This window comes from Sinohyriopsis cumingii, unplaced genomic scaffold (genome assembly GCF_028554795.1).
Source record: "Sinohyriopsis cumingii isolate HCF-2022 unplaced genomic scaffold, ASM2855479v2 utg000810l, whole genome shotgun sequence".
NCBI lineage: Eukaryota > Metazoa > Mollusca > Bivalvia > Unionida > Unionidae > Sinohyriopsis > Sinohyriopsis cumingii.
In genome coordinates this window covers 509,832-537,731 of record NW_028315933.1, presented here as the reverse complement: position 1 = coordinate 537,731, position 27,900 = coordinate 509,832, and the positions used below count along the sequence as shown (strand labels likewise).

The window sequence follows — 27,900 nt, the reverse complement described above, 5'->3', positions numbered from 1 at the left end:
GTTCATGACATGTTGGTGCAATGTGAGAGTACTGTCCAGAGTAACACCTAGGTTTCATACTGACTGTGTTAATTTAATGTTGGTGTTGCTGATATTTATTGTTTGAGGTAAAGGATGGGAATGAGAAAGAATTTGTGTTGTGATCAGAATGGCCTCAGTTTTATCATCATTCATCTGCAGCTTGTTACATATCATCTATGATTTCACATCAGAAATGCACCTCTCTACACCTTGGATGGTAGCATCAACTTCAGTTGGGTGGCTAGATTTGTATATTTGGGTGTTGTCGGCGTACAATTGGCGAGACACTGGATGGTGATCTATGACTTTTCAAAGTGGCTGAGTGTATAGAATGAAGAGAACAGGTCCAAGAACAGACTAATGTGGAACACCACAACATAGATCAACTGGGCTGGAGTGTATTCCATTTGCAGACACAATTTGAGTCCTGTTTACCAAGTAGGACTTGAACCACAGTAAGACTGTATCATGAATGCCAAATACATGCTGGAGACAGTGAAGTAATATATCATGGTATATTGTGTCAAATGCTGCAGACAAATCAAGGAGGGTGAGGACTGTGATTTTTCCGCTATCCAAAGCAGAGAGACTGTCATTAACTACTTTTAGAAGAGTAGCTTCAGTTCTGTGGCAAGGGCGATATGCAGATTGTACAATGCTAAAAAGAATGTTTGAATTTAGATGAGATACCATTTAGGATAGAACAACTCTAGATTAAGAAAAGAAATTTGCCATATGCTATGCATATATAAATGACCTGACCAGATTATCACTGATTTAATTTTATAACACCTTTTTGAACTTCTTGGATTTTTTGAGTTTAGATGAAAACTTTATTAGCATGATTAATATCACTTGATGATGATAAGGAATGCATGTTTGTATGCATATGTTCATATTCTGAGATCTTCACACATTTACAACAATTACAAATTTTTAAATACATTTTTTGACTTTTGAGACAAACGTTTTGACAAAGACCTTTTTCACATGATTAAACTAAACCCACATGAGGTAGTAGATGTGCTTTCTTCGCACTCTTCAGTTTTGGAAAACATTTTTAGTTTACTGAGGTAAGATAAAATGGGAATGTACAAGTTAATCACATGGCAAATGAATCGACTGTATGCTTCTTTGTGGATTGCAACTTTTCAATTTGGAAAAGATTTTTCATTTGCTGAGGTACAGAAAGATAAATCTGTAATAGAAATGTCATACTGCAGAGTGAAAAAAATGTATAGTTCTTCGCAGAAAGCTACTTTTCAATTTTGGAAAACAGTTGTAGCTCTGATACCACAAGGAAGGACACATCCCTCTAACAGACAATAGAGAGTTGGTAAGAACTAACAACTTTAGGCACAGTAATTAAAACAAAATATATATCTTTCCACCTATAAAGACCCTTAGAATACATATACATCAATCTAAACTAGACACTATCAAAATATCTGTCTTGCGATATATTATTGACTGCAACTCTGAAGGTTGTAAATATTTAATTGGTACAAATCACACAATTCACATGAGTGCATTCCCAATTTACAAAAATTAAAATAAATAACATTTAAAATTATAAATACAAGCACATGTCACCATTATAAGGTTTTCATCTTACCTTACATAAAATACAAGTAGTGGCAAAAGTGAGGGTAATACTTTTCATGGCTAATCATAATGCATTTGGTAGGCACATTTGTATACACAAAGAGATATGTCAATGATCAGATTTGGTAGGCACATTTGTATACACAAAGAGATATGTCAATGATCAGATTTGGTAGGCACATTTGTATACACAAAGAGATACGTCAATGATCAGATTTGGTAGGCACATTTGTATACACAAAGAAATATGTCAATGATCAGATTTGGTAGGCACATTTGTATACACAAAGAGATATGTCAATGATCAGATTTGGTAGGCACATTTGTATACACAATTGGTAGGCACATTTGTATACACAAAGAGATATGTCAATGATCAGATTTGGTAGGCACATTTGTATACACAATTGGCAGGCACATTTGTATACACAAAGAGATATGTCAATGATCAGATTTGGTAGGCACATTTGTATACACAGTTGGTAGGCACATTTGTATACACAAAGAGATATGTCAATGATCAGATTTGGTAGGCACATTTGTATACACAATTGGTAGGCACATTTGCATACACAAAGAGATATGTCAATGATCAGATTTGGTAGGCACAATTGTATACACAATTGGCAGCCACATTTGTATACACAAAGAGATATGTCAATGATTAGATTTGGTAGGCACATTTGTATACACAATTGGCAGGCACATTTGTATACACAAAGAAATATGTCAATGATCAGATTTGGTAGGCACATTTGTATACACAAAGAGATATGTCAATGATCAGATTAGATCTTTTATGCCATAATGTTTTCAAATTTTTAAAAGGGTTTTGAACATTTGGACTTGGAATCTTATTGTCTGCAGTAGGGTCATATATATTTTATAAACATTTACATATGACAGAAACTGGACATCGAACCAACTGATTTACAATTTTCATCAGCAGATTGCCTTCTAAACCGGTACACTGATTTTTATAAAAGATTTAAAGGGTATTGAAAGGAAACCAGATTTTTTACATGTGTATTTTATTGATAAAATAATAAAACAGCAAGTTTTGAACATGAATCAGATTCTGACGAAAATTGATAAAATAATAATTAATACAAGTCAGTGTATTGCAATTAAATGAAAAAGGAAGAGTTGTGTATCTCATAGTTCACTGCAAAGACTTTTTAATATAAAATACAAAACATTTCAAGTTTTCTTCACAAGATCACTGCCTGGTGACCACTGAAAACATTTGTGGTGATCACTAGCCTTCACACTTCGGGTTTCCCTTTGAATAACATTGTATTTTGTACAAGAATATGGCAGTGACAAAACAACCACAATCAGCCTGCAAAGAACTTTATACTTCAGTTTTTATGCACTGAATTGTTAGGGCTGCTGACTGCTGTCCATTACTCATCGAAGTTATGTTCACTTGAAGGAGGAAGTTCTTGAACTGGACTTAAAATGTATTCCTGTGTCTCATATTTCTTAGCCAGAGTTTCTAAGTACTGGGAGAAAGTGTCTGTTTTTGGCAAATGAACTGAACAAAATATATATGTGCTGCTTTTAAATATTCCTCTAAACACATTTTGAACAATTCAAACACATACAATACAAAAACATCACAATACTAACTCAAGTGTTTTTGTTCAAATCATTTTTGTGGTTATGGACCACCTCAGATTTTTCATTGCTTATAACACCTCATCAAACATTTGGCCTTAAACTCTTCTGATAACGGTAAGCAATTAACAGCTTGATGTGTTTACATGTTAGCTTCCTTAATCTGATAACTCAGCCATGCATCCTTGCTCTGATATAATTTACAGCGCCTAGTAAACTGGTCTCTGCTGGTTTCTATAGTGTGGTGATTGAATGCATTAAAATACCATCGGGTTTTGGGCATCTTTTAAAAAAATAGTTTAATTTTTATTTTTCAAAAGTTTTAAACTATACAATTATATGTGTGGTAGATGGCCTTTAAAACTGTTCTTTTTTTCTTACTGCCAGTTGAATACTGTGTATGCACATATCAAGTTCATACTGTCCTTGTGTATGCACATATCAAGTTCATACTGTCCTTGTGTATGCACATAGCAAGTTCATACTGTCCTTGTGTATGCACATAGCAAGTTCATACTGTCCTTGTGTATGCACATATCAAGTTCATACTGTCCTTCCTATGAAAGGTAGCTGTGCTTATTCAGATCTTCATCTCATATAAATTCACACACACACACACACATCTTGTTGATTAAAAGATATATCTGTACATTCCTTTATTGTCATTTCATCAAACTTTGATTCTAAGAAACAGTACAAGCAATAAACACTGTAATAAAATGTTTGCCAATTAATGTAATAAAATGTGTGCCAATTAATGTAATAAAATGTGTGTCAATTAATGTAATAAAATGTGTGTCAATTAATGTAATAAAATGTGTGCTAATTAATGTAATAAAATGCTGGCCACTCATAACATCAAAATGCATGTGCATCTTCCTTTGTTTGGTGATGGGTCTGCACCTGTATCATGTGTTACATGCTTTTGGAATTTTATGAGCAACCTGAGTACTGCTTAAAGCCAATCTCTGACTTTATGAACCGAGTTTGGCATTATTGCCTAGATTCATGATGTCATATATATCCTACATGATTCCCAGATTGCTCAGATATGGAAATTTTGGATTTGACATAATCATCAAAGTAACATAAAATAATTTATCAGCAGATTCATGGCAAAGAGACTTTATTGTTTCTTATTTTTTGCACTTTAGCAGCTCCATAAACTAGGAAACAAGGCTTTATTTACTCCACCTGCCTACTTTTTGAAAACTTATTTGTACACCTTATGAAGATTAAACTCTTGTAAGGTAAATAACTAACCCCCCAGTGACACTTATTTGGCAATATGCTAAGAAATGATTGGAAAAGATAATTATTTTGGAGTTTCATGGTGATACATGTTGTATTAACTAATGTATCATATTGGAACTTCCAAACCTCAATGATCCGGGAGTTCTGAACAATTTTATCAGGTAATCAACCTTGTGACTAGCATCAAACATCAAAGTTGAAGATTGGAGTAGGTACTAAAAGTCATTATCAGCAAACCTGCATCAGTATTATGTCTTAATCATCAAACCAACTCTAGTATCATGTCTTAACTAATCAAACCAACCCTAGTATCATGTCTTAACAAATCAAACCAACCTCAGCATCATGTCTTAACTAATCAAACCAACTCTAGTATCATGTCTTAACTAATCAAACCAACCCTAGTATCATGTCTTAACTAATAAAACCATCCCCAGTATCATGTCTTAACCAATCAAACCAATCATAGTATCATGTCTTAACTAATCAAACCAACCCTAGTATCATGTCTTAACCAATCAAACCAACCCTAGTATCATGTCTTAACCAATCAAACCAATCGTAGTATCATGTCTTAACTAATCAAACCAACCCTAGTATCATGTCTTAACCAATCAAACCAACCCCAGTATCATGTCTTAACCAATCAAACCAATCGTAGTATCATGTCTTAACTAATCAAACCAACCCTAGTATCATGTCTTAACCAATCAAACCAACCCCAGTATCATGTCTTAACCAATCAAACCAACCCTAGTATCATGTCTTAACCAACAGACCATCCCAAGCATCATGTCATAACCAATAAAGCCAACCCAACATACTTTATGTGATCAGAAGAACATTATGCCATCAATGCTGGTCACAGTGAAGAAGCACAACAGCAAATATCCAATGTACTACCAGATATCAATGATACAGTGCTACCTCACTTTAAGATTTTTCATTATAACTCCTTTCCTGTTATGAGGCAGGTATGGGGATAGCTACCATTTCATTTTTCAGTTGCATAATTATATGTATTAGACGCTTCATTAATAGGTTGTTTCACTACAAGGCAGTTTCTCCTTTGACTCCAGTGGATAGCATTATAATGAATGATTGCTTTAAAGGCCTTTTCTCATGAGAGCTGGAAAGGATAACTGGAGAAAATACTTACAATATCAGCCTCTGTGAAGAAGTAAGGACACTCTAGGTGGGTAAACATCAGATCCAGCACCTGCAGTGTCTTATTAAGGAAAACTCAGTTTAGTTCAAATGTTTTCATAATTCATTGCTCTTAATCTTCGTTCCATAAACAGTGTAAGATAGCTTACACATAAAATCATTTAAGCCCTGCAAATGTAGCCACCTAAGTTCAAGAAATTATAAAATGTTTCCTCTTCCATGAAACTAAATATGCACTTTCTGTTTTGACAGAATGACATAATTTACTACTACTGAAAATGTAATTAGGAATAAAACAGCCTGGAGCTGCAGAAGAGAAACAATATACAAGACAATGTCATACCACAGAAAGAAAATTTGGACGGGTTAATACAATTTTGGACATAATGTCATACAATAAGAAGAAAATCTGAAAATGAAACTTATTTTAAGTAGATGCTTGTAAAAGGATATATAGCTGTGTAGCAATACTTCTCAAGGAGTCTGACTTGGCTATGTAGTATCCTGCCTCCTTTGTTATGGTGGCTAGTCGCCTTCTCAGCTCCTGGATTAAAAAAGTAAAGTGTATGCTTCTTGAGAATGATGTGCAAGAATTATGCAACATTTTTCACGTACACAGGCATTTATGCAAGCACAGATGAGCAGGATGCCCTCCACCTACTGGATCATATACCATATTTACTGTACGTTTTCAGACACCGCTTTTTTTTTTTTTGGTGGTAAATATAATATTTAAATGCCTTGTAAGTTTTTGGATGTTGTTCTGCTATAATTTTTCTACAATTTAGGAAGATCAGCTGCATCATTTTAATGTAAAATTCACAGCGTATTTACTGTTAATTTAACTGATACAATGTTTGCTTCATTTGGTTGCCAATTATTTAATGTCATCATGAACTTCCATGAACTAATTTAAAATTCTTAATTTTGTGTGTGTGTGTGTGCAGATAGATTGATAAATAGATAAACATTTTTATATTAAGCCATACTCAATAAATAACAATATCAATGAATGAAAAGAAATATGACTTAATGCTGTAATATATTTAAATATATTATTCAATTTCAAGTAGCTTGTCCATAGCCTTTTTAAGGTCCTCGGGAAAAAAGCCCTCAAATTCTGTCTGACTATCATCATCCATATTGTTTAACTGTCATTTCTGATCTGCACGTTTTCACTTCCACTCAGATTGACACTGATGCCGCACACCTTGAAAGATTTCATTATCATTGTGCACTTTTCCTTCAATGTGTCCATGGCATTTACAAACCAGTCCAATACAGTCTGTTTGCCGGCTGTCTTGATCCATCCATTGCTGCTTTCATCAGATGATTTTAATGCATTCATAGCATCCCTGATGTATTCCATCCAGCTGCAATGGAGGTAGCTCTGGACAGGTTTACTGATGCTCACATCAAGAGATTGCAACTTGGATGTGCAGCCTCCTGGTTATATTGCTGGCACAACATTTCCGCACTGCTACGGTTTGTTCACGTCATCAGTGATGTGAGCCTGGAACGAGTCCATAACTAATAGTGATCACTTTCTTCTGGTAACTGGCAAATAAATTTCTTCAGTCCATCGCAGCATTAGCATTTCATCCATCCATGCTTTCTCTTGAGCTGCAATAATCTACCCTTTTGGTGCCTCCAGACTTAGATGTCTCTTTTACCACGAATGACTGGCACGGAATTTGCTCTCCGGAAATTCTTTTGAAACAAGCTCCTTGGCATATATACATATTCCCCCAAGACTGACTGGAATTTGTAAGTCATGCTAAGTGAGCACCTACTGAGCTATTTTATCATCCATAGCTTGTCCATATGAAATAGGTCATCCACACTTAGGCAAATGTCTGTTCAAGTTCAGATCAGCAGAAAAGTCAATTTTCCTCAAGGTATTCACTGTGGATTTTGGAATCTTGAATTTTTCCACTCTAGGTCTAATTCCAAGAAGTTTTGCATTGTTAATGATATCCTACTTTTGCTTTAATGTATAATGTTTATAGTGACAACGTACAGAACCAGGTGGGGCACTCTTGGGTTCAAGATAACACTGGACAACAAATTTTTACAAAAGTCATGTTACTGAAATAAAATTAGTCAATTCTTATCAATTTTTATGTGCTGAACACGAATATGACAGTCAAATTGCAAAATTGGCTCTAGTTTTTTTGTAATCTGCAAGAAATTAATGTTTACATAACGAAATGCATTCCAATAGTAAAAGGTCAACTGTAATAGCCTACCTATAAAAAATCAAGTCATTGACTACATCTTAGATTTCTTCGCCTGTCTCTTGTACAGCTGTTCGGGAGCATCTCTGAGGAGTGTCCAGCAGTAGTCAGCCAGCATTGTAGTGGACCATTTTCCCTGGTATCTTTGTTCCATTGTTGCGATATCTTGATGAAAACGTTCGCCGTGTTCATCACTAAACAATACCACAGTTGCTAGGAAAGAAATCCAAATGGGAATGAAGGAAGTGAATCTTTAGAGACATATTGCAGCCAAGTTTCTTATACTTCATCAACATGTCTTCTACTAGTTCCTTATAGTTTTCTGCCCTAACATTTCCGAGGAAGTTTGTAGAAACTAGGCGAAAAGCATTCCATGCTTGTTTCGCGTCACCTTCCAGCAAGTTGTTGAACCGGTCATCTTTGAAAAGCTCTCGAATCTGAGGACCCACAAAAACTCCCTCTTTAATCTTTGCTTCGCTGAGTCGAGGGAATTTTTCATGCAGGTATCGGAATGCTGGCAAAGTCCGGTCAATGGCTTTCACGAAGTTCTTCATCAAACCTAGTTTGATGTGAAGGGGTGGTAGCAAGATTTTCTGAGCCTCAACCAGAGCTGGGTGTTGGATATTCTTCTCTCCAATGGCTACATTCTGCCTGTGAGTCCATTCCTTCCTCATGTAGTGCATTTCCCTTGCTCGGCTATCCCACTCGCATAAGAAACACATGTATTTTGTATATCCTTGCTGCAGTCCCATTAAAAGGGCAACTACCTTCAAATCACCACAGAGGTGCCAGCTGTACTTGTTATACTCAATGGAATTCAGTAGCTGCCTTAAGTTATCGTATGTCTCTTTCATGTGGACAGCATACGCTACTGGAATAGATGGAAGAATGTTTCCATTGTGCAAAAGCACAGCCTTGAGACTCAGTTTCGAAGAGTCCACAAATAGTCTCCATTCTTGTGGGTCATGAGTGATTTTTAAAGCATTCATGAGGCCCTCAATATCGGAACAGAATATCAGATTACTTTCCTTTCTGAAGAAAGGCTCCAATTGCTGGTGGCGCTTTCGATATGCAGTAATTGTGACATCTTCTTCTAGAAGATTCCATTGTTGGAGTCTTGATCCTAGCAATTCTGCCTTGTTCTTTGATAAGTCCAAATCACGAATCAGGTCATTTAGTTCTTCCTGTGTTATTCTGTGTGGGGTTGATGATGCACCACAGTGAAAATCTGGATCACTGCATGCTGATGGACCAGGAGAAGAACAGGTCGACTCACCTTTGTCTTCGTCAGATGAATCAAGAGAATATTCTGCTGGAGGTTATGGAATAGGAAGTCCCTCACGATGTGGAACTGGTCTCAATGCAGACGGAATGTTTGGGTAGACTATTCTCGACTTCTTTCGCTTCGTTATTCCGCCGGAAAGAGGAGGAACCAAGTAGAAGTAACAGTCATTTAGGTGGTTGCTTGGCTCTCTCCACACCATTGGGACTGCAAACGGCATTGATGACCTTTTGCAATTCAACCACTGTGAAAGCTGTGTTGTACATGTAGCACAGCATATATGCGGAGCCCAAGGCTTGTCTTGGTCACCAACCTTGCATCCGAAGTAAAGATGATATGCCTTCTTCACTTGAGAATTGATACTTTCTTCTGGTTGGCAAATGTCACTTCCCCACAAATATAGCAAAAATTGTCCGCGGTATTAACACACTTTCGAGGCATTACTGTTCTTTATTGTACGTAAATGGATAAAATAATAAGTTTTATGTAACAGTAGCTTGAACTGTCTCGCACAACGTCTAAAATATTTTAAATGCTGAACCTATCTGATTGGGCTTTATATAGTACACTGCTTACGTCAGCTTCAGCAGCCACCTGGCATTAGTATAATAGGCCTACACATGTATAGTACACTGCTGACGTCAACTTACTTCAGCAGCCGCATGGCATTAGTATTGCATTGCATCAGAAAATGATGCAATCAACTGTGGATGATGTGAGCATGATGGTATTATGCAATGTTACATCATTATTCCGGATGTTGCTGCAGTCCTACTGGAGAAATTTACACAGTGAAACATAGAAAATGAGGTATATGAATATCTTCAAAACGAGAGCCAATACAAATTTTTCACGGTTATATTCGTGTTCGGCACACCAAAATACTACAGATTAGGGCCTTTTCAAGTCAGTAATGATTTCACTGTTGACCAGTGTAATCAGGCTCGTCATCTAGAGCAGCTTTCTTCATAGCGGTTCCTTTTGTGATGCATCCTCAGAATCATTAATTCGAGGTCACTTCTGTGGGCAGCCTACTGGCCTCTTTGGAGACAATTTTGGCAAGGGAGAGTCCCTCCATGAACTAGGCAGTGCCTCCTCGCTTGTTGCATAACGTATGATAAACTTATCCATCAGAATTATTACAGTACTAACAATATTATGTTTCACTACGACAGCTATCCAGTATATAAACTTTTGACAGTGGTGGGTATTTTATTTATACTTTACATTTTAACAGCTTGATTCAGCTAACAAAAATATGATTGGTTGTCAGTGTAGACATGTTACACATGAAATCACTTCAAACAGGTGTGAAGTGGCGGCTTTGATTAGAAACCATGACTCCTACTTTATATCATTAAACAATACATCAGAGAGTCCGTATGGATTAGTAAAATTCATTGGCATTGTGCAACAAAACCCACCCCTTATCCCTGAGGCATTATATACCAAGGTTTAAACATAATTATTGTTCTACAGGTAATAATGCTCTTTGTAGATGATAAATACTGATTGTGGGTGCTAAATGGTCAGTACATCATGTGTTCTTTTAATGAAATCCAGATGGCTGTCTTTTATTTCCAAACACACCTGTCAAAGAAATCCCACAAGATATATTATTAACAATTACCACCTAGACACCCTGAAATCTCTGACATGCATCAAAACAATCTTTGAGCAGTCGACTGTTTCAAGTCGGAAAGCTCTGCTCATTCTGAAACTACCCTAGGCTAGGTGGAAAAAAATGAAGAGAGAACCACAACAAATAGATCACCTTTATTTTAAAAAATACCAACATATTAATCACGCCAACTCGTATATTGCAACTTCCTTGTTATTTGTACCCTTCCTAGGCATGCATACAACACTTACCCCATATGAAGCCTCTCACCCTTGGTGCTCTAAGATTAGCCATCATATATGTACCGGTATTTCTACTCTCGATACTAAAATGTTTCTGTCATAAATATTAAAGAATTTAATATATATTCGGATGAAAAAAGTAATCATCTGTTGCAGTCTGAAAACAGTGAATACGATACATTTAGATTTTGCATTTCCAATTTCTTTAAAACATAAAGTTATTAATTAACCAAAAAACTGTATTTATAAGGATGTTCAAGATGTTCTGAGGAGACATTGTTCCTATACCAATATATATATATATATATATATATATATATATATATATATATATATATATATATAAAACAATGATTCAAGTTTTCTATGCCAATGAGTCAAGACCCCTATTCTCAATCAGATAAAAAAAAAATCATGCAACAATGTTCACAATACAGCAACTAAAGAGCACAAAATTCCAACAGTGTAACTTCCTACAAAGTACTTATGATTTTATGATAGTATGAATCCATATATCTTTAATATGTGTGTCTTCATGATCTCAGCTATAGACTAATGTGAACTTTGTTTTTAAAAAAAACTTTTAGCAAAACCTCCCTGATATAGAATGCAATGAGTCTGGTTATATTACTGTTGTTTCTTCCTTCAGAATTGATAATGAAACGAGTTTCATTCACGGATCAACTCCAGTGTGTGAAGATCTTGTCATTTATCGCTTGGAGATTAGAAGCTCACTCCGATTTCTAATATTGACTAACTACCTATGCAGTAAGTATGTTTTCTTATTTTATACATTATTATTTTATTATTTATACTTATTACTATCAAATGCATAAAGTTTGCATCAATTTTCATACTTTACATAGTGTGGCAATCATGTTGGTGTAACTGTAATTCGTCAGACTTTTCTAAGTAGAGATAAAGTCAATTTATTAAAACTTTTTAACAATATATTAATTAAAAATAAATACTCTACTGATTTTAGCACCGGCATTTTATCATACTGTTATAGTTTTGAGTTAAGTTTGTCAGATTTGTAATGCAAACAGGAAGATGCATTGCCATAATGACAGATACTGAGTGACTCGAAAATATATAACTGCCAATTTATATCAAGTTTGTGACCAAAATCGGCACACCATATAGCAAATTCATAACTTTTCAAACACCAGATATGCAATTTTAATAGAAAAAATCAACAGCTTACGAGTTATAAACTTCCAGACTGCTACTTTGTAAAACAAGAACTGTGTGGACATATGATTAATTTTTAAAGGCAAAATATAAACACAAATCTGATATTCAGGGAAGCATGTCCAGCCCAGCAAAACAATATTTCCAAAATCCTGGTCGATGGAGTATGAAGCTCAGCAGAAATGGAGAAACATTTGGAACTTTTCACACACTGAAAACACCATACTGACATTAGTCATTCAAGAGTACATAACACTTGCTGGCATTGCAACACCAAACTGCATTGGGGCAGATGCAGAAAGAGCATTTTCAGTGCTCAGAAAAACTCAATCACGTCTTCAGGGAAGGAGGAACAGCAATACAATCCAGTCTCTAACAAGTGCAAAAATCAACAGTAATGAAACTTGCATCACCTTCAGAATCCAATGAACAATTTAATACTATATTCTATAGTTCAACTGATTAAAAAAATTTTTTTAGTATTTTTTCATTAATGTTTGTGAAGTTATGATTATGTGAATTTGTGCATTTGTGTGTGATGGTGATGACATATGACAGGGCTAAGGCTACCAGCTATTTTTCAGTTTGGAAGTTGAATCAATGCTTTAAAGAAAAAATATGTTTTATTTTCCTTCATTCAGTTTTGGTTTTGCTGGTTTTAATGGCACTTTTAAGATATTATCGGCTATATCATGCTGAGGAAATAGGAGCTAAAAAACCATTCCCAAGGACCTGAAGCTGTCCAAAAGAGGAGGTTTCTGACTTCCAAGCAGCGAGAAGAGGCATTAGTGTCCCCTTAACATCTGAGGTACACTATAACCAATGTGTTGTTTGTAGCAACCATGACGCAGCAATGTATGATGTGGCTGACACACCTTGAAGTACCATAAAAACATCCTGCATTCCCTATATGAAGGGAAGATTTTTTCCTGAGAGGGCAAGTTCTGCAGGACCGTTTCTCTCGGGCTGATGGTGAGCTCCAGCTTGAATCTGAGGAGTCATTGTAAAGAAAGGTGTGAAGTTTTGGAGTGTGATTCTGAAGTCTTGCAGAAACCTGTCCTGACCTTTCCACCAATTCAAGCGTGAGGAAAATTGGATCCTATGAGATCTGAGAAGATAGGGGTCCCTGTGAGATCTCAAGTTTGTTAAAGGCAAGAGCTGGAGGGGATGAATATGAAGGGAACTTAAGTCAGCTGTAATATCCAGAGTCCCCAGGAGTGAGAGACTGTGATGAGCAGACAACAAAATCTTCTGGACCAATCTTGCAGAGATAGCATGTATTTGCGAGATTCTGTTGGTGGGAATACATACTGTTTCTTGATGGATGAGAAAATTCATCCCTACATATATGAAACTATGAGGATAGAATAAATCCAATTTCTCCCAATTTAAACCAAGAAGATCTATGAATAAAATGTCACACTTCTTATGTTCTTCCCCTCTCTAGTGCACCCTTCCTTGGAAGGGTGTAGAGCTCTTCCCAGTGAGATATAACTTGTAATTTTGGGTACAAAATGGGGGGTACTTGAAAGAGATGGAGTGTTTAAGAAGCAAAGCCAGTAACCCTCCTTTATCGCAGACAGGATGCAGACAGCATCCAAGCGGTCTGCCATGCTGCTGCAAAAAGGCTTAATCTGGCACCTACTGAGGCAATGGGATGAGAGGAACTTGGCAGAAGAGGGTGTGATTCCTAAGGATGATTACCTTCTTCCTTAGAGAAGTCTATTAGTCTGTTAGACTTATTCCCTTGAATCCTCCAGTCACCTGGTCATGAAAAAGATGGGCAGAAAGGAGTTTTAAACTGTAACTGATTTCAGTTTTGATTCTTTCCCTGTTTAAAACAATTAAGAGAAGTCTTGAACCTTTCAGGATGGGGCCTGTTCTTCACCAGTTTAGCCAACTCTGAACTGTGTACTTGGACTGGTATTGCTGATCCCTCAAATCTTGCAAGACCATTGTGGGTATTAGCCAAATGGAACAGGGAAAAATTCACAGGTAGGACTGGGCATGTTGGCTCAGACAGCTCAAGCGGTAAAGCACCTATCTGGGGTGGGGCAGGTCCTGGATTAAAGTGCATCTTTCCCCCTTACATTGGTTGCTGTGAGCAGGATTTTTCACAGCTGCACCTCCACTTGGCTAGAAAGGGTGCAGTTAAGTGGAAGTTAGACATAACAATACAGGGATGTGTCTTATAAAAGGCAGGGAAAAGTTGTATCTGGTAATTAGTTCTGATGGCTCAATTGGTAGACCATCTGTCTAGAGATAGGTCCTTTGCTTGAGCACTGGTCTTGCTATGCATTTTTCCCCTGTATACTTCCTGCTGTGAGTGAGCAGGGTTCAACATCTGAACCTAAAAAACAGGGCTATAGAGGGTGAGTGACATGGAAACTGAAGTTTGAGACACACGTCTAAAAAAAAGGCAGGGAGAAGGTGCAACAGGTAGGACTAGATGAATCAGCTTTGAAAGCTTAAGTAGCAGAATGCCTGCCTGCAATTAGGGAGGTCATATGTTCAAACACTGGTCCTGCTGTGCATTTCCCCCCCCCACATTTGGAGCAGCAAGTGGGATTCCACATCTGTACCTCCAATTCAGCTAAGGCGGGTGCTGCTGAATTGAAGTTACATGCAGAAACACTGGGACATGTCTCAAAAAGACAGTGAGACAATGTAACAGGTAGGACTGGGCATATTCTCTCAGACTCTTCATCTAGAGTTAGGTAAGTCGCTAATTTGCACCCTGGTACAGCTGTGTTACATATAAAGGAATCCTGAAATAGTATCATGCAGGTCTTTATTGACAAGCAAGGATATAATGCAATATTGTTTCCCTACCTGGACATTTTACTGGTGAGATTCATCAATATATATTCATGACGAATTTTCCTGTCAATATTTGGGAATCCCGATATTGTTATTAGTTCACAATGATGGACATAAAAGTTTTCAGTGGCCAGATTCCTGACATGATCAAGATTTGTCACATTCAAAATTCAAACAGCGATTTTGGAAAAGAGCATCTGAAAAAGACGCAGGAAAACCTAAAACTTTTTCTCCTTTTAGTCATGGCAGCCATAACTGATGGTGGATTGGCATCATTTGCAAAGACCTGAATGGTCTTCATGCCAGAATGTTTGGTCAAATTTTATTTGGTGGTTTTAGATAAGTCATTTAAAGTATTTTTTAAAAATTTTTTGTAATAGTGGCCATATTGGATGACAGTATTAATATCTGATGGTTTCATTTGCATGAATTATAAAAAATGGTTTTCTTTTTCTAGTAACGGTGGCTATATTTCAATAGTATTGTCTGTATAAACGTAATGGTCTTCAGTCCAGGATGCTTTTTGTTAAGCCTGGTTAAATTCTTGTTAACAGATTTCGAAAAGTTATTTTAAGGATTTGTCTAATTTTTCTTTCAGCATCGATTTTGTTTTCAGTAATGGTGGCCATATTTTAAAGCAGACTGGCATCATTTGTATCATGATAAAAGAATCTTCCTGCCAGAATACTTTGTTGAATCTGATGTAGTTTTCTTCTGCAGCATGTGAGAAGAAGTCACTGAAAAGGTTTGTGCTATTGTATGCACTGGTGGTGGATCTGTATAACCTGAAAAGGTTTGTGCTACTGTATGCACTGGTGGTGGATCTGTATAACCTGAAAAGGTTTGTGCTACTGTATGCACTGGTGGTGGATCTGTATAACCTGAAAAGGTTTGTGCTACTGTATGCACTAGTGGTGGGTGGATCTGTATAACCTGAAAAGGTTTGTGCTATTGTATGCACTGGTGGTGGATCTGTATAACCTGAAAAGGTTTGTGCTACTGTATGCACTGGTGGTGGATCTGTATAACCTGAAAAGGTTTGTGCTATCGTATGCACTGGTGGTGGATCTGTATAACCTGAAAAGGTTTGTGCTACTGTATGCACTGGTGGTGGATCTGTATAACCTGAAAAGGTTTGTGCTGTTGTATGCACTAGTGGTGGGTGGATCTGTATAACCTGAAAAGGTTTGTGCTATTGTATGCACTGGTGGTGGATCTGTATAACCTGAAAAGGTTTGTGCTGTTGTATGCACTGGTGGTGGATCTGTATAACCTGAAAAGGTTTGTGCTATTGTATGCACTGGTGGTGGGTCTGTATAACCTGAAAAGGTTTGTGTTATTGTATGCACTGGTGGTGGATCTGTATAACCTGAAAAGATTTGTGCTATTGTATGCACTGGTGGTGGATCTCTATAACCTGAAAATTTCTTCATGCCATAATACACTGTGCCAATTTTGGTTAAAATACAAAGAAATGTTTTTTTGAAAATGTTCGAAATAAAAATTGCTGATTAATGCATGACAGATGATGCACAATGGACAGAAGGTCATGTCATACTCTCACTTGACCTTACAGCCAGGTGAGCTTGAAAAAGAGACAAAGACTGGACACAAGAGGCTGGGGTGCCCAAAATGGTAGGTTGGGCTTTATTCATATCATAGGCTCTATCTGTCGACAGTTTTCACTTACCCTGTAGAGTCTAGGAAAGATGTAGGAAATTCTAACTGCAGTGGCTGCAGAAGACTCAGACATTACATCCATCACGTGTTGTTTCCATGCATCCTCGATCTCATCACTCTGAATCGTGCACAGATAAGCAGAGTATAACTGAGGAAAGTTGGATGAAGTAGCACTGGACCCTAATTCTACTGTGTCTATATCACTGACACTATTCAGACTGTGCCTGTAAGAGATAATCAAAGGTGTCAGTTAATTTACTGCTCTTGATGTTGGTACTGACATTACTGTTAATGTCTATTGTTGCAACTACTGCTTTTGTTAAAGTATATCTTGTAACTGTTCGGGGAACTCATAATGACGTATATTCTCAAGCACCTCCATATTTCTTCTCCATTCAGATATTGGTCATTTACAATTGAAACCATTAAAAACCAACTTGCATTTCTGTAAAACAAAAAACCCAGATGCAGTCATGGTGGCACTATTAGTCCAAAAACGCAAATTTAAAATATACTAGAATGTGCTCATAGGGCATGAATAACCTTTCCTGTTATAATGCAAGTTGAAAACATAGCACCGACACACAATAATGATCATGGTAACTCTGTAATTTAAATACATCTGTACACCATATTCTCCATCTTTCCTTAATTAGTGCCTGAAAAGGCACTTGTTATTCTTAATCCCAATACATTTATATAAATGTTAACAGCTTTGAAAAGACAGACTTCCCAGGAACATGTAAAGCTGAACAAGCTGAATCGACATTTGAAAAGCAAAATGAAAAACAGAAGTTCTGTTTGAATAAGACACAATCCATTAGTAAAGTTATTAGCAGAGTCATCTGCATACCACCTATTGACCTACTTTTGCCCTTTTGCCTATGGTAGGTGGTACCTTCCATGGTGAATGTACCCATCAAGTGTTATAACTGTACTTACAATGGTATTAGAGCAAAGTTGCACAAATTTAATGTAATCCCTTAAGTGTAAAAGGAAGGTCACCATGACCAACTTTTACCCAAGGTGAATAGTACCTTCAAAGATAAATAGACCCATCAAGTAACATGAGTATACATATTAAGGTGTCATAAAAACTGGCTAAATACAAACACTTAATGAGACCAATGACATTATAGAAACAATTATCCATTTGTCTCACCTATTATTTGCAGGAGACACAAAAGTTATTAATTTTTTTTGGAAAATCACTATAATGAATGAAATTGTAATCAGGTCATTTATATGTGCAATTCAGACATGCATACACACTTTTGTTAGTTGACCTTAAGTGGGTTTTTTCTTGCACTAACATGATCTTTGAAGAAAACAACATTACAACTCCCAAACTTCAATAAGAATATACCATGAACAGAACTTTATAACCCACACAAGAGTTTACTAGTACTCCATATTGACACTATAGGGCATGATCAACTCTTTAAATTACAGACCATGATGTCTGACCTTAAACCCCAGAATCTAGAAGTTTTTTTGTTACCCTAAGTGCAAGCCAAACAAAAAGTGTGGTCCAGGTATATGAAGTAGAACATATGTAATGATGCACAAACAATTATTCTTCTTTCAATTATAGGGATTTTGATCTTTGATCGTTGGATACCAAAATCAAAATCTCTAGTTACAAGCCATCAACGAAGAGTGACAAATGTGGTGGAAAACATGGAGTTTGGTGGGGAAATGAAATTGGTAACATGGTAGAAAGTTAGGCACACAATATCATAATATACTGTGCCATATGGTGTGTACAAAATGAGTTTTTAAAACAAAAATCACCAACAAAAATCGGTATAATGGCCTGAAATCTAACCAGGGCATCAACATATGCATACAAATATACTACCTAAATTTCCTTTGTCAGCATTTGGTGGTTTTTGTGCAATCTTACTACAAACAAGCTTACTGGAATGTATGTACACTACTACGACTGGATGAACATGGCGTTATCAAGATGCCATAATGCAACAGTGTGAACATAAAATAATAGTGTTAAGTTATTCTTACGTCGAAGCAGTTAGTGGACTGGACTTGCGTCTCTCACCAAGGCCAGGATTCTGTATTACAATGATACTGCTAACTCCTGCTGGGGTTGACTGGACACCAGCATCGGTCTCCTGGGCCAGTGAGGCCAATGACTGTTGGGAAGAGAAATAATTCATGATAAAATAAATACTTAAACTGGTATCTATACATTTAAAAGTAAAATACTAAAGTTTCTATTTAAACTTAGTTTTTAATCTTCCATAACTGAAACTCCATTTAAATTGTATATAGCTTAATTCAAGAATAAATGCATTGTCTGAAAGTGAGACCCTCATAAAAGCTGGCACATGCATAACCTGCCCCTGAGAAGTGACTGGGGTATATTTTCTAAATATCACATTATGCAAGTCATAATGAGAAACAAACTCTGTCAAATATATATTTTTCTTCAAAATTACAATATCTCTTTGGAAAAAACTGCAGTTCATTGATCTCGTACTTTTTCCTTGCCCCATTCAAAAGTGATCCCTTATTGTTCCCTGCCCCTTTTTAAAGTCATCCCTTATCTTTCAATATAACCTTTCACCATTTTCACTTGATATCTGCAGTTCATTAACTTCTTCACCATGTTGTATTTGATATCTGCAATTCTTTAACTAATGAAAAGAGAAAAATGAAGGTACAATTTCTATTTAATACCTGTACCCCATGAAAAAGAACAACTTATTTATCAATATTCTAGTTTTTCTCTCTCAAAATTTCCAATTTTATGCCCAAATCTTTTTTCCACATTTAGAAAGATTTGTGATAATTTTACAGCAGCAATATGCCTGTTTAGCAGTTGGGAATTAAAACACAACAAATGCAGTGGGTTTACTTCTTATTTCAATCCCATCAATAACTTGTACCTAAAAAATACACAATGTTATTACTACCACAGAGTATAAATCAACACGTTACATAAAAACATTTTCAAAGTTATGTTAACCAGTAGCTACATGAAAATGGAAAAAGAGGGATAGAAAGATGAGCATAAATATAATGGAACGGTCACAATCAGAATTACAGAACAAATTAAAATGATTATCTGCTAAACCAATGAACTCAAGATCATTGTGATTGAAGTGCTTGTGACCTTCATTCATTCAATTTTCAGAATTGAAACAAGTATATAATAGTGATCAGTGAAAGAACATCTTTAACCTAGTTGTTGATTCAGGTCAGACAGCAACCTAGTTGTGGAATCGGGTCAAACAGTGATATTGTTGTTGGATATGATAGACTCTAAGCTGATTATGACCTCTATACAAAGCATTCATTTCAAATTAAGTTTATAAAACATCATACCAGCTAATAATTGTACATCATCTGAGGCATGACTTTATATTACTTATGTACAAAATTGATGCATGAAGTAGCAACCTCTCTGAAATTAAAGTGCCTGTTGATTTGAAACATCAATGCTTCTTCAATGTTTCAGAACTGTTGTTGTTGTTGTTGTTGTTATAGGGTTTAACACCATTTTTCAGTACAAGATAGGCTATACATGGCAGCCAGTATTAATGGTGGAGGAAGAACCCTGGAAAACACCAGAAAGAACCACTGACCCATGAGAAGCTACTGGCAAGCTTTCTCACATACCCACATTGGCAGAACCCTAGACACTAACCCATGCGGACTGAGGTGAGATGGCAGTGATCCATAACGGCGAGCGCTTTAGACCACTTGGCCACTTAGGGCCCTGTTTCACAACTGACTTTGGAGAAAAATTAAGGACACATTTAGCAGCTGCAAGAGCATTTCACATCCCACAACACTGTCTCAGTCTGTCCCAATTCCAAAACGTGTAAATATACTGATAGCATAGGATGGGAAATAAGAACAAGTGAAACCATTGGCAGTGTTTTAAACCCTAACTATGCCTGAAAACTTTTTTTAGAATGAGTTGTACTTGCATGGCTCTGCTGACACTTTCCTGGTTGAACACACCCAAAGACCTTCCTTATGATTACTCCCTTTTCTATTAATGATCACAAGTTACCATATGCCATAGAAATGTTTTATATTTATTACACTAATGGATGGGTTGGCATGATGATGGTCCTAACAGCAGATGAACCTAAATCAAGGGAGTTGTTAATTGAGAACAGTCCAACTCTTAACTGATTTATGTGTAAATTTTGGGAATATGGTGGGAGTAAATTTTCCCTAATCGGATTCTTAATTAACAAATTGTTTTAAGAAAAGCAGGAAAAATTCACTTTTTTAAGATTTTCTCCATATTTTACCTTTAAATGACCCCAAATTTTATATTTAAGCCACAATCTACACTGACTGAAAAAGCTTCAGTTTTTTACCTAAAAGATTATTTACTTCTTCATTACAATTCCGGTGGTGTAAGTGGTTAGAATGTCTGCCCCTGATGCAGGAGGTCATGGGTTTGAACCCTAGCCAAATCATAACAAAGACTTATAAAAATGGTACTAGCAACTGCCATGCCTGGTGCTCAGCATTAAGAGGTTCATTTTAGGACTGGTCAGCATGGTGTCAGGATAATGTGAGTGGGTGAGAACATCATGCTACATGTCTGCAGCATGATGCCCCAGTGCTAGACATCACTGTAAACTGCCACACTGCAAAGCAACATGACTGAAAATTTTTTAAAACTATGTTAAAAGTCCAAAACACACACACACACACGCACAATAATAAAAGTGAACAAAATACATATTTTTTACAGTAATGCCTACAGAAACCATAATGCTAAGAAGATAATTTTATTTTTTTGATGGTACAAAAAAAAATCATGACACTGTAGCATCTCAATGGCATGGAAAAAGAAAACAATCTGTCTAGTATTAAAAAACAAATTAAGATGTAAGTATAAGGCGGAAAGAGAATAGTGGATAACAAGAATGTTACCTCATGATCAGAAAATGTCTCCTCTTTTAGGCTGATACTCTCTGTGGACAGGGCAGTGGTAGGGAACTCTGACAGGTTCAGTGTATCAAGAAGCTTCAGATCTGGAACACTTCCATACTGACATCGTGGTCGTGTCATCTCCGGTTCTGGAGAGTCCAAGCTGAGGGAGTGACGCCTGTCTCCAAGCTGAGAGAAGTAGTCATTCTCCTGCTGAGAAAATCAGTAAGAATTAGAAACATGATTTAAGTGATGTCTAGACAGTAATTATTATTTCATTTAAGGAGTGTTTGGACATGGTTCTCATGATTTCACTGCAGAACCTCAAAAACTGTTTTTCATATCTGCCATTGTCCAAAAAGGGCAAAACAATTATACACAACAAAAACAAGTAAAATTAACTTTTCATTCATAAAAACTTTTCATTCATAAAAATACCACATGTTTGATGTAGGGGGACTATCTGCTGCAACTGATAAATTTGGTTCATTGCATTGTCAGGTGATTCAGCATTTAATGAATGGGCACGACACAGCTGAACAAAAGGTCACAGCTGGTCTGTGAAACTCACTGACAGGATGTGATGGATAACCCTTTCTTCAGCAGTAACTTCAACAGGCAAGCAATGACAGCAGTAACCTGGTGGACTTCACTCAATGGGTTTTGTATTAACATACAATACAGTGTTGACACTAGATTCTTGAGTGAATAAAATGGAATGGAATGAAGTGAATTATCCAGTTTTATCAGTGATTCAGCAGTAAATTAATGGGTGCTGCAAGTTGTTTGAAGGTCACAGATGGGCTGGAGCAATTAAGAACTGATCTGGCCCATCAAAACTGGGGCAATTAAGAACTGATCTGGCCCATCAAAACTGGGGCAATTAAGAACTGATCTGGCCCATCAAAACTGAAGCAATTAAGAACTGATCTGGCCCATCAAAACTGAAGCAATTAAGAACTGATCTGGCCCATCAAAACTGGAGCAATTAAGAACTGATCTGGCCCATCAAAACTGGAGCAATTAAGAACTGATCTGGCCCATCAAAACTGGAGCAATTAAGAACTGATCTGGCCCATCAAAACTGGAGCAATTAAGAACTGATCTAGCTCATCAAAACTGGAGATGTATGCAATAACTGTGCAGACTTTACTCATTGGGCTTATTTTGATTACACAATACAGTGTTGGAAATTAGATTTTTAGGTAAAGAAAACAGAACAGAATGAAGTGAATTTGGAGATTTTCTTTGTTAGGCAATGCAACATGTTGCAACAATGGTGGCAGTCAAGATAAATTTAGTGTGCTGATACTCTTGCTACTCCAAAACAAAAGACTGTCAAAGTAAAGATCCTGCATGTACCTGTAGCTACTCCAAAATAAAAGACTGTCAAGTAAAGATGCTGCATGTACCTGTCACTACTCCAAAACAAAAGGCTGTCAAAGCAAAGATGCTGCATGTACACAGAAATTATGTGGGTCATGTATTGTGTGTTTAAACAGCTCCAGTTCACTTTTTTATTCATATTAAAACATGAATATTCAGCTAAAATGGGAATGATGCATGCTTCTGATGAATTTTGGTTTATTCTGTCAGTGAGTGATTCAGGGCTGTACCAAGGTCATTGCAGGACAATGAAATGTCCAGACACAATATTCTGGATAGCCCTTGAGTAAAATTTCATCAACAGTAACCGAAGGGACCCTGCAAAAAATTGGGCTATCCAATTAAAGTTGTTGATGACAGTGTTAACTGTGTGGACTTCACCCAAAGTGTTTAATCTAAACACACAATATAGTGCTGACATCAGATTTTTGGACGAGTATAACAAAATCAAATTATGTGAATACCCATCGAATTAAGTGAATACCCATCAAAATAAGTGAATACTCATCAAATTAAGTGAATACCCAAAGTGAACTGATGCATCACATTTGTTTTTTCTCTCTGCTATTGTTTTCCCTCCTGTTCTAAATAATTCCAACCCATCCATTCCACATGAAGCGAGTTGAATCAAAGTCCATTCAGGCATGCATGGTTCCTTACCATAAATTCTCCTATTATAGTGCTGACAGTTTTGTTATGCAGGTATGGTCATAGATCCCATTAAAGTTTTTGAATTCAGTTTTATCATTGCAACTTGTATTATTTCACTTCATTTTAATTCTTGATTAACAAAAAAACACTCATAGTGAGATTTCACGTCATTAAATATCATATTTTGTGTTTTAATGCTCTACTTAATAACTGTTTTTGTTGTTATTGTTGTTTTGGGTTTAAAACCTTTTTTCACCACATGCTAGGCTATACACAGCAGCCAATATATCTGAAGGAGGAAGAACCCAGAAAATGCCAGGAAAATCACCCACCCACTGGAAGCTACTGGCAAACTTTCTCACATACCCATGCTGGCTGAGCCTGATACTCAAACCCAAGAGGACAGAGGTGACATATCAGTGCTCCGTAAAGGCAAGTATCTTAGACCAGTCAGCCACCGGGGCCCTGTTCTATTATGTTACAATCTTAATGGAACATCTCTTAGTATAAGGTTCCCTTGGTTACACTGTGGGTCATCTTTATGACTCTCAGGAACCACATTATAATGAGGGTGCACTGTATATGTGATTTTTCATTAAGCATTTAATCTCGCTTCCTGCAGTCAATGCAGCTACAAACGTTCAACAGTGGGTTTACTTGCAACAGACTGGCACTGCACAGAGTAGTTATATACCTTAAGTTGCTTGATGCCCAAAATATAGCACAATCTTTAGTATTATGTGGCATTTTGCCCCACAAGTACAGCACTACCTTATTATATGTTGACCATGTGAGAAACACACTATCCCACCTTACAATTAGACAAACTTATAAGGAAGTACATCATGCATATACTTTACCACTAAATAATGCAATGGGACCCATGACCATACTTGCCTTATAACAGGAAGTGTGTTATAATGAAGGGCCTTATAACAGAAAGTGTGTTATAATGAAGGGCCTTATAACAGGAAGCGTGTCATAATGAAGGACCTTATAGTGAGGGAATGCTGTGCTTGCATAACTGAACATCGTCTGGTCACCAGAAGACTGGATGACTACAAATAAGCGCATGAATCGGAGATAAAATCATGATAATGCCCTACCTCTGACTCTCCAAGTTCATTATCCAGGAAATCAAAACCTTTGATGGTCATGTTGATCAAGTCGGTGCCATTGCTGTCACTGTACAGGGCATCGGCTGAAGAAAATAAGTATGACATTTTTAATGTTGTGTATTTAGCATGCAATATATATAATGGTGGTATCGTATTTACTGTATATCATTATAATAATGTCTCAAAATTGTAATAATTCAGTGGTTTTACGAACTCAACTTTATTGCCCATTATTTCCTCTACATTGTGTTACTTGTTTTGTTTCTATTTTATACTTTTTCTTCACATATAAATTATAAATTATTCATTTTAATACATACAATGCATTATTCTTTTAATAAATGGTTATATTGCAATATATGCATATTGTATTCTAAAAATATATTTTAGAAAATCTGGTTTGCACTTTTATGCAAGAGGAAGAACTTTATATTTCCCCTCATAATTATTCTCAACAGTCAATATCATGGGTTACTTTTCTATCTTTCTTTAAGAGACAGAAGAAATACAGCTTAAAAGAGGAAATAAACTGATTACATGGCATATGATTTGATAACGGTTTCTGTTTTGAATCATTATCAACATACACAGATCTTGCTTAAAATAAAAACTCACTGGATTTCAGGCCTATTTACAATTTTTTTTAAAAATCTGATCAGAAAAGTCACAAAAGTGCTGCCAAGCTCAGCCATTAGATATAAGATTATCTCATCAACATATTGATTTTGATCATAAGTTTATATACCACATTTATTCTAAAATGCATCATAGTACCTTGAGTGGTAAAAAATTCAGCCATCTGATGTGGATTTTGCTCATCATTGAACTTGCGTCAGATTTTGATTATGTAAGCCCATATTTCAAGTTTCAATGAAGTCAGGTTAGAAATATACAACCTTCACCATGGTAACATCATTAACAAAACAGAGGCAAAATCAACTCGTTATGTGTTGATCTCGCTCTTTATCAAACTTGTCTGAGGACTTTGAAGATATATGTATACATTCCATGTTTGATCACAATCAGATAAAAAAAATGTCTTCATGAGTGGTATAAGCTCAGCCAAACAGATGCAAGCTTACTTCATTAATATGTGAATCTGGCTCATTATTAAAATCATCCATGAACTTGATAACATAAGTCCAAATTCCAATTTTGATCAAAATCAGATGAGAAGTATGGCTTCAGAACAGTAACAAGCTCACCCAAGAAGATGCAAGATCACTTCATTAGTATGTACAGATCTCAATCGTATTTGAACTCATCGTTGATCTTCTTGATATAAGCATATATTCTATGTTTAATCAAAATCCACAGAAATATGACCCCAGAGTGCTAACAAGTTCTGACCAATCAGATGCAAGAACACTTCATTAATATGCACAGAACTTGCTCATTATTGACCCCATCCTTGACCTTGATAATATGAATACATAGTCCATGTCTGATAAAAATTAGGTGAGAAATATGGACTCCTGAGTGGTTACATGGTCAAAAATCAGATGCAAGATCATTTCATCGCTATATGTGGATCTCACTCATTAGTTAAAATGTTCAAGATTTTGATGATAGAAGCCCATATTCCCTGTCTGATTTAAATTGGATCAGAAAATGGACTTTGCAATGATAACAGGCAACTGCTGATAGACAATGGTTATCACATGATGGATGCAGTGCTTGACCACAAAATCATTTGATCTTATGACCAGTGAACTAAAAATCACATTATTGGAATCTGTGCTTAAAACCCAGGATTTTATGGGAAATCAAGAACTGTCTGTCACATGCATCAATATGGTGGGGCACATAAATCCTTGTGTCAGGTAGTAGAGCACCTGCATTACTGCACTCTATGTACCCATCAAACTTTAGTAACCATAGGGTGACCTAACTTAAAACTTTCGTATCCATTTAATGTGTCACTAAGCCATAATAAATTAGTTGCCTTAGACACAGAGAAATCCATTTATTAGCAGAAGATTAAAAAATGTGAAGGTTTTAATTAAAGTGCATAATGTTTTTTTCTAATGAATACAGGACTGCTAATCAGGGGCCATAACTCTTCTAAATGATAACCCAGGAATGCTGGAAATAAAACTCAGTACGGCATATTCAAAGGTCTTATCAATGTAAAGTTGCATGCCAAATTTGGCTGAAATAAAAAGAAAAGTTCTGAGTAAAGTTATGGTGCAGAAACCAAAGTTGGAAGGATGAGAAATCATGAGTCACAATTTCAAATGACATCATGGAACACTGGAAATTAAACTCAATATATAGGTGCATGCTAAAATCCAACAATATTTGGTAAATTTATTATGCAGAAACTGAGGTTAGGAGATGAAAAATCAGGGGCCATAACTCCTGTAAATAATGTCTTGGAATGCTAGATGTGATTCATGGTCTCATTGTTTAAACAAAAACAATAAATAGCCCCACATCATCCCAAGTTTTCTTGAAATCCAATAAACCTTGGTAAAGTAACAATGCTGAAACTGAAGGAGGACTGGCAATGATGTGGCAACTCCAGTAAAGGTTGTGAGGCACTAGAAATCAAACACATTCAATGTCTTATCAATCTCAAATCAAATATTAAAGCTGATTGAAATCCAGCAGTCTTTGGTAGAGTCAAGCTGCTGAAACAGAAATTAGGATAACAGGCAGAGGACATAAATATTCTGCATGTAAACATTAAAGTCTTAAAGTCTTACCAATACAAGCTGCATACGAAATTTGGTTAAAATCCAACAATCAGAAAAATTATTTTGCAGAAACCAAATTGATGGCAGATGGACACCAAAAAGGCAGAATGAAGCTAGAATTAATATGGTGATTATTATAGGCCCTATAGACCATAGCCAAGCTTGGCCCTAAAAAAGTCATGTCAGATAGTCAACTGAATGTATGAAACTGCACATTATATTTTCAAACCCTATACGGTTTCATTAAATTCCTTGTATATTCAGAAAAATCTTCCCTCCTCCTTCAGCAAGCAATTTTCAGCTCTAGAATTAACATTTTGATACATACTGTATCCGAAGTTCTGTACTGTGACACATATCTCATTGTGACATTTGTACAAATA

General features: G+C 36.3%; 2 protein-coding genes across 21 annotated transcripts in view; both read right to left on the bottom strand.

Annotated features, from left to right (window-relative positions):
- LOC149773223 (uncharacterized) overlaps nt 1-8,635 on the bottom strand; it is a 54,701-nt gene extending 46,066 nt beyond the window's left edge. The window contains exon 1 of the mRNA XM_089946617.1: nt 7,723-8,635. Within this exon, the coding sequence (XP_089802743.1) occupies nt 8,099-8,626 (528 nt within the window). The 5' untranslated portion in view covers nt 8,627-8,635 and the 3' untranslated portion in view covers nt 7,723-8,098. The remainder of the gene's footprint in view (nt 1-7,722) is intronic.
- LOC149773222 (protein furry-like) overlaps nt 1-27,900 on the bottom strand; it is a 242,636-nt gene that overhangs the window by 36,237 nt on the left and 178,499 nt on the right. For 16 of the 20 annotated variants that reach the window (XM_089946600.1, XM_089946615.1, XM_089946613.1 and 13 more), the window contains 6 exons: nt 24,807-24,901; nt 21,667-21,876; nt 18,766-18,896; nt 16,754-16,967; nt 6,121-6,211; nt 5,660-5,724 (listed from right to left, as the gene is read on the bottom strand). In XM_089946600.1, the coding sequence (XP_089802726.1) occupies nt 5,660-5,724; nt 6,121-6,211; nt 16,754-16,967; nt 18,766-18,896; nt 21,667-21,876; nt 24,807-24,901 (806 nt within the window). Of the gene's footprint in view, nt 1-5,659; nt 5,725-6,120; nt 6,212-16,753; nt 16,968-18,765; nt 18,897-21,666; nt 21,877-24,806; nt 24,902-27,900 lie in introns of those variants that run through there. The other 4 variants (XM_089946599.1, XM_089946611.1, XM_089946616.1 and 1 more) reach the window with 2 other exon arrangements.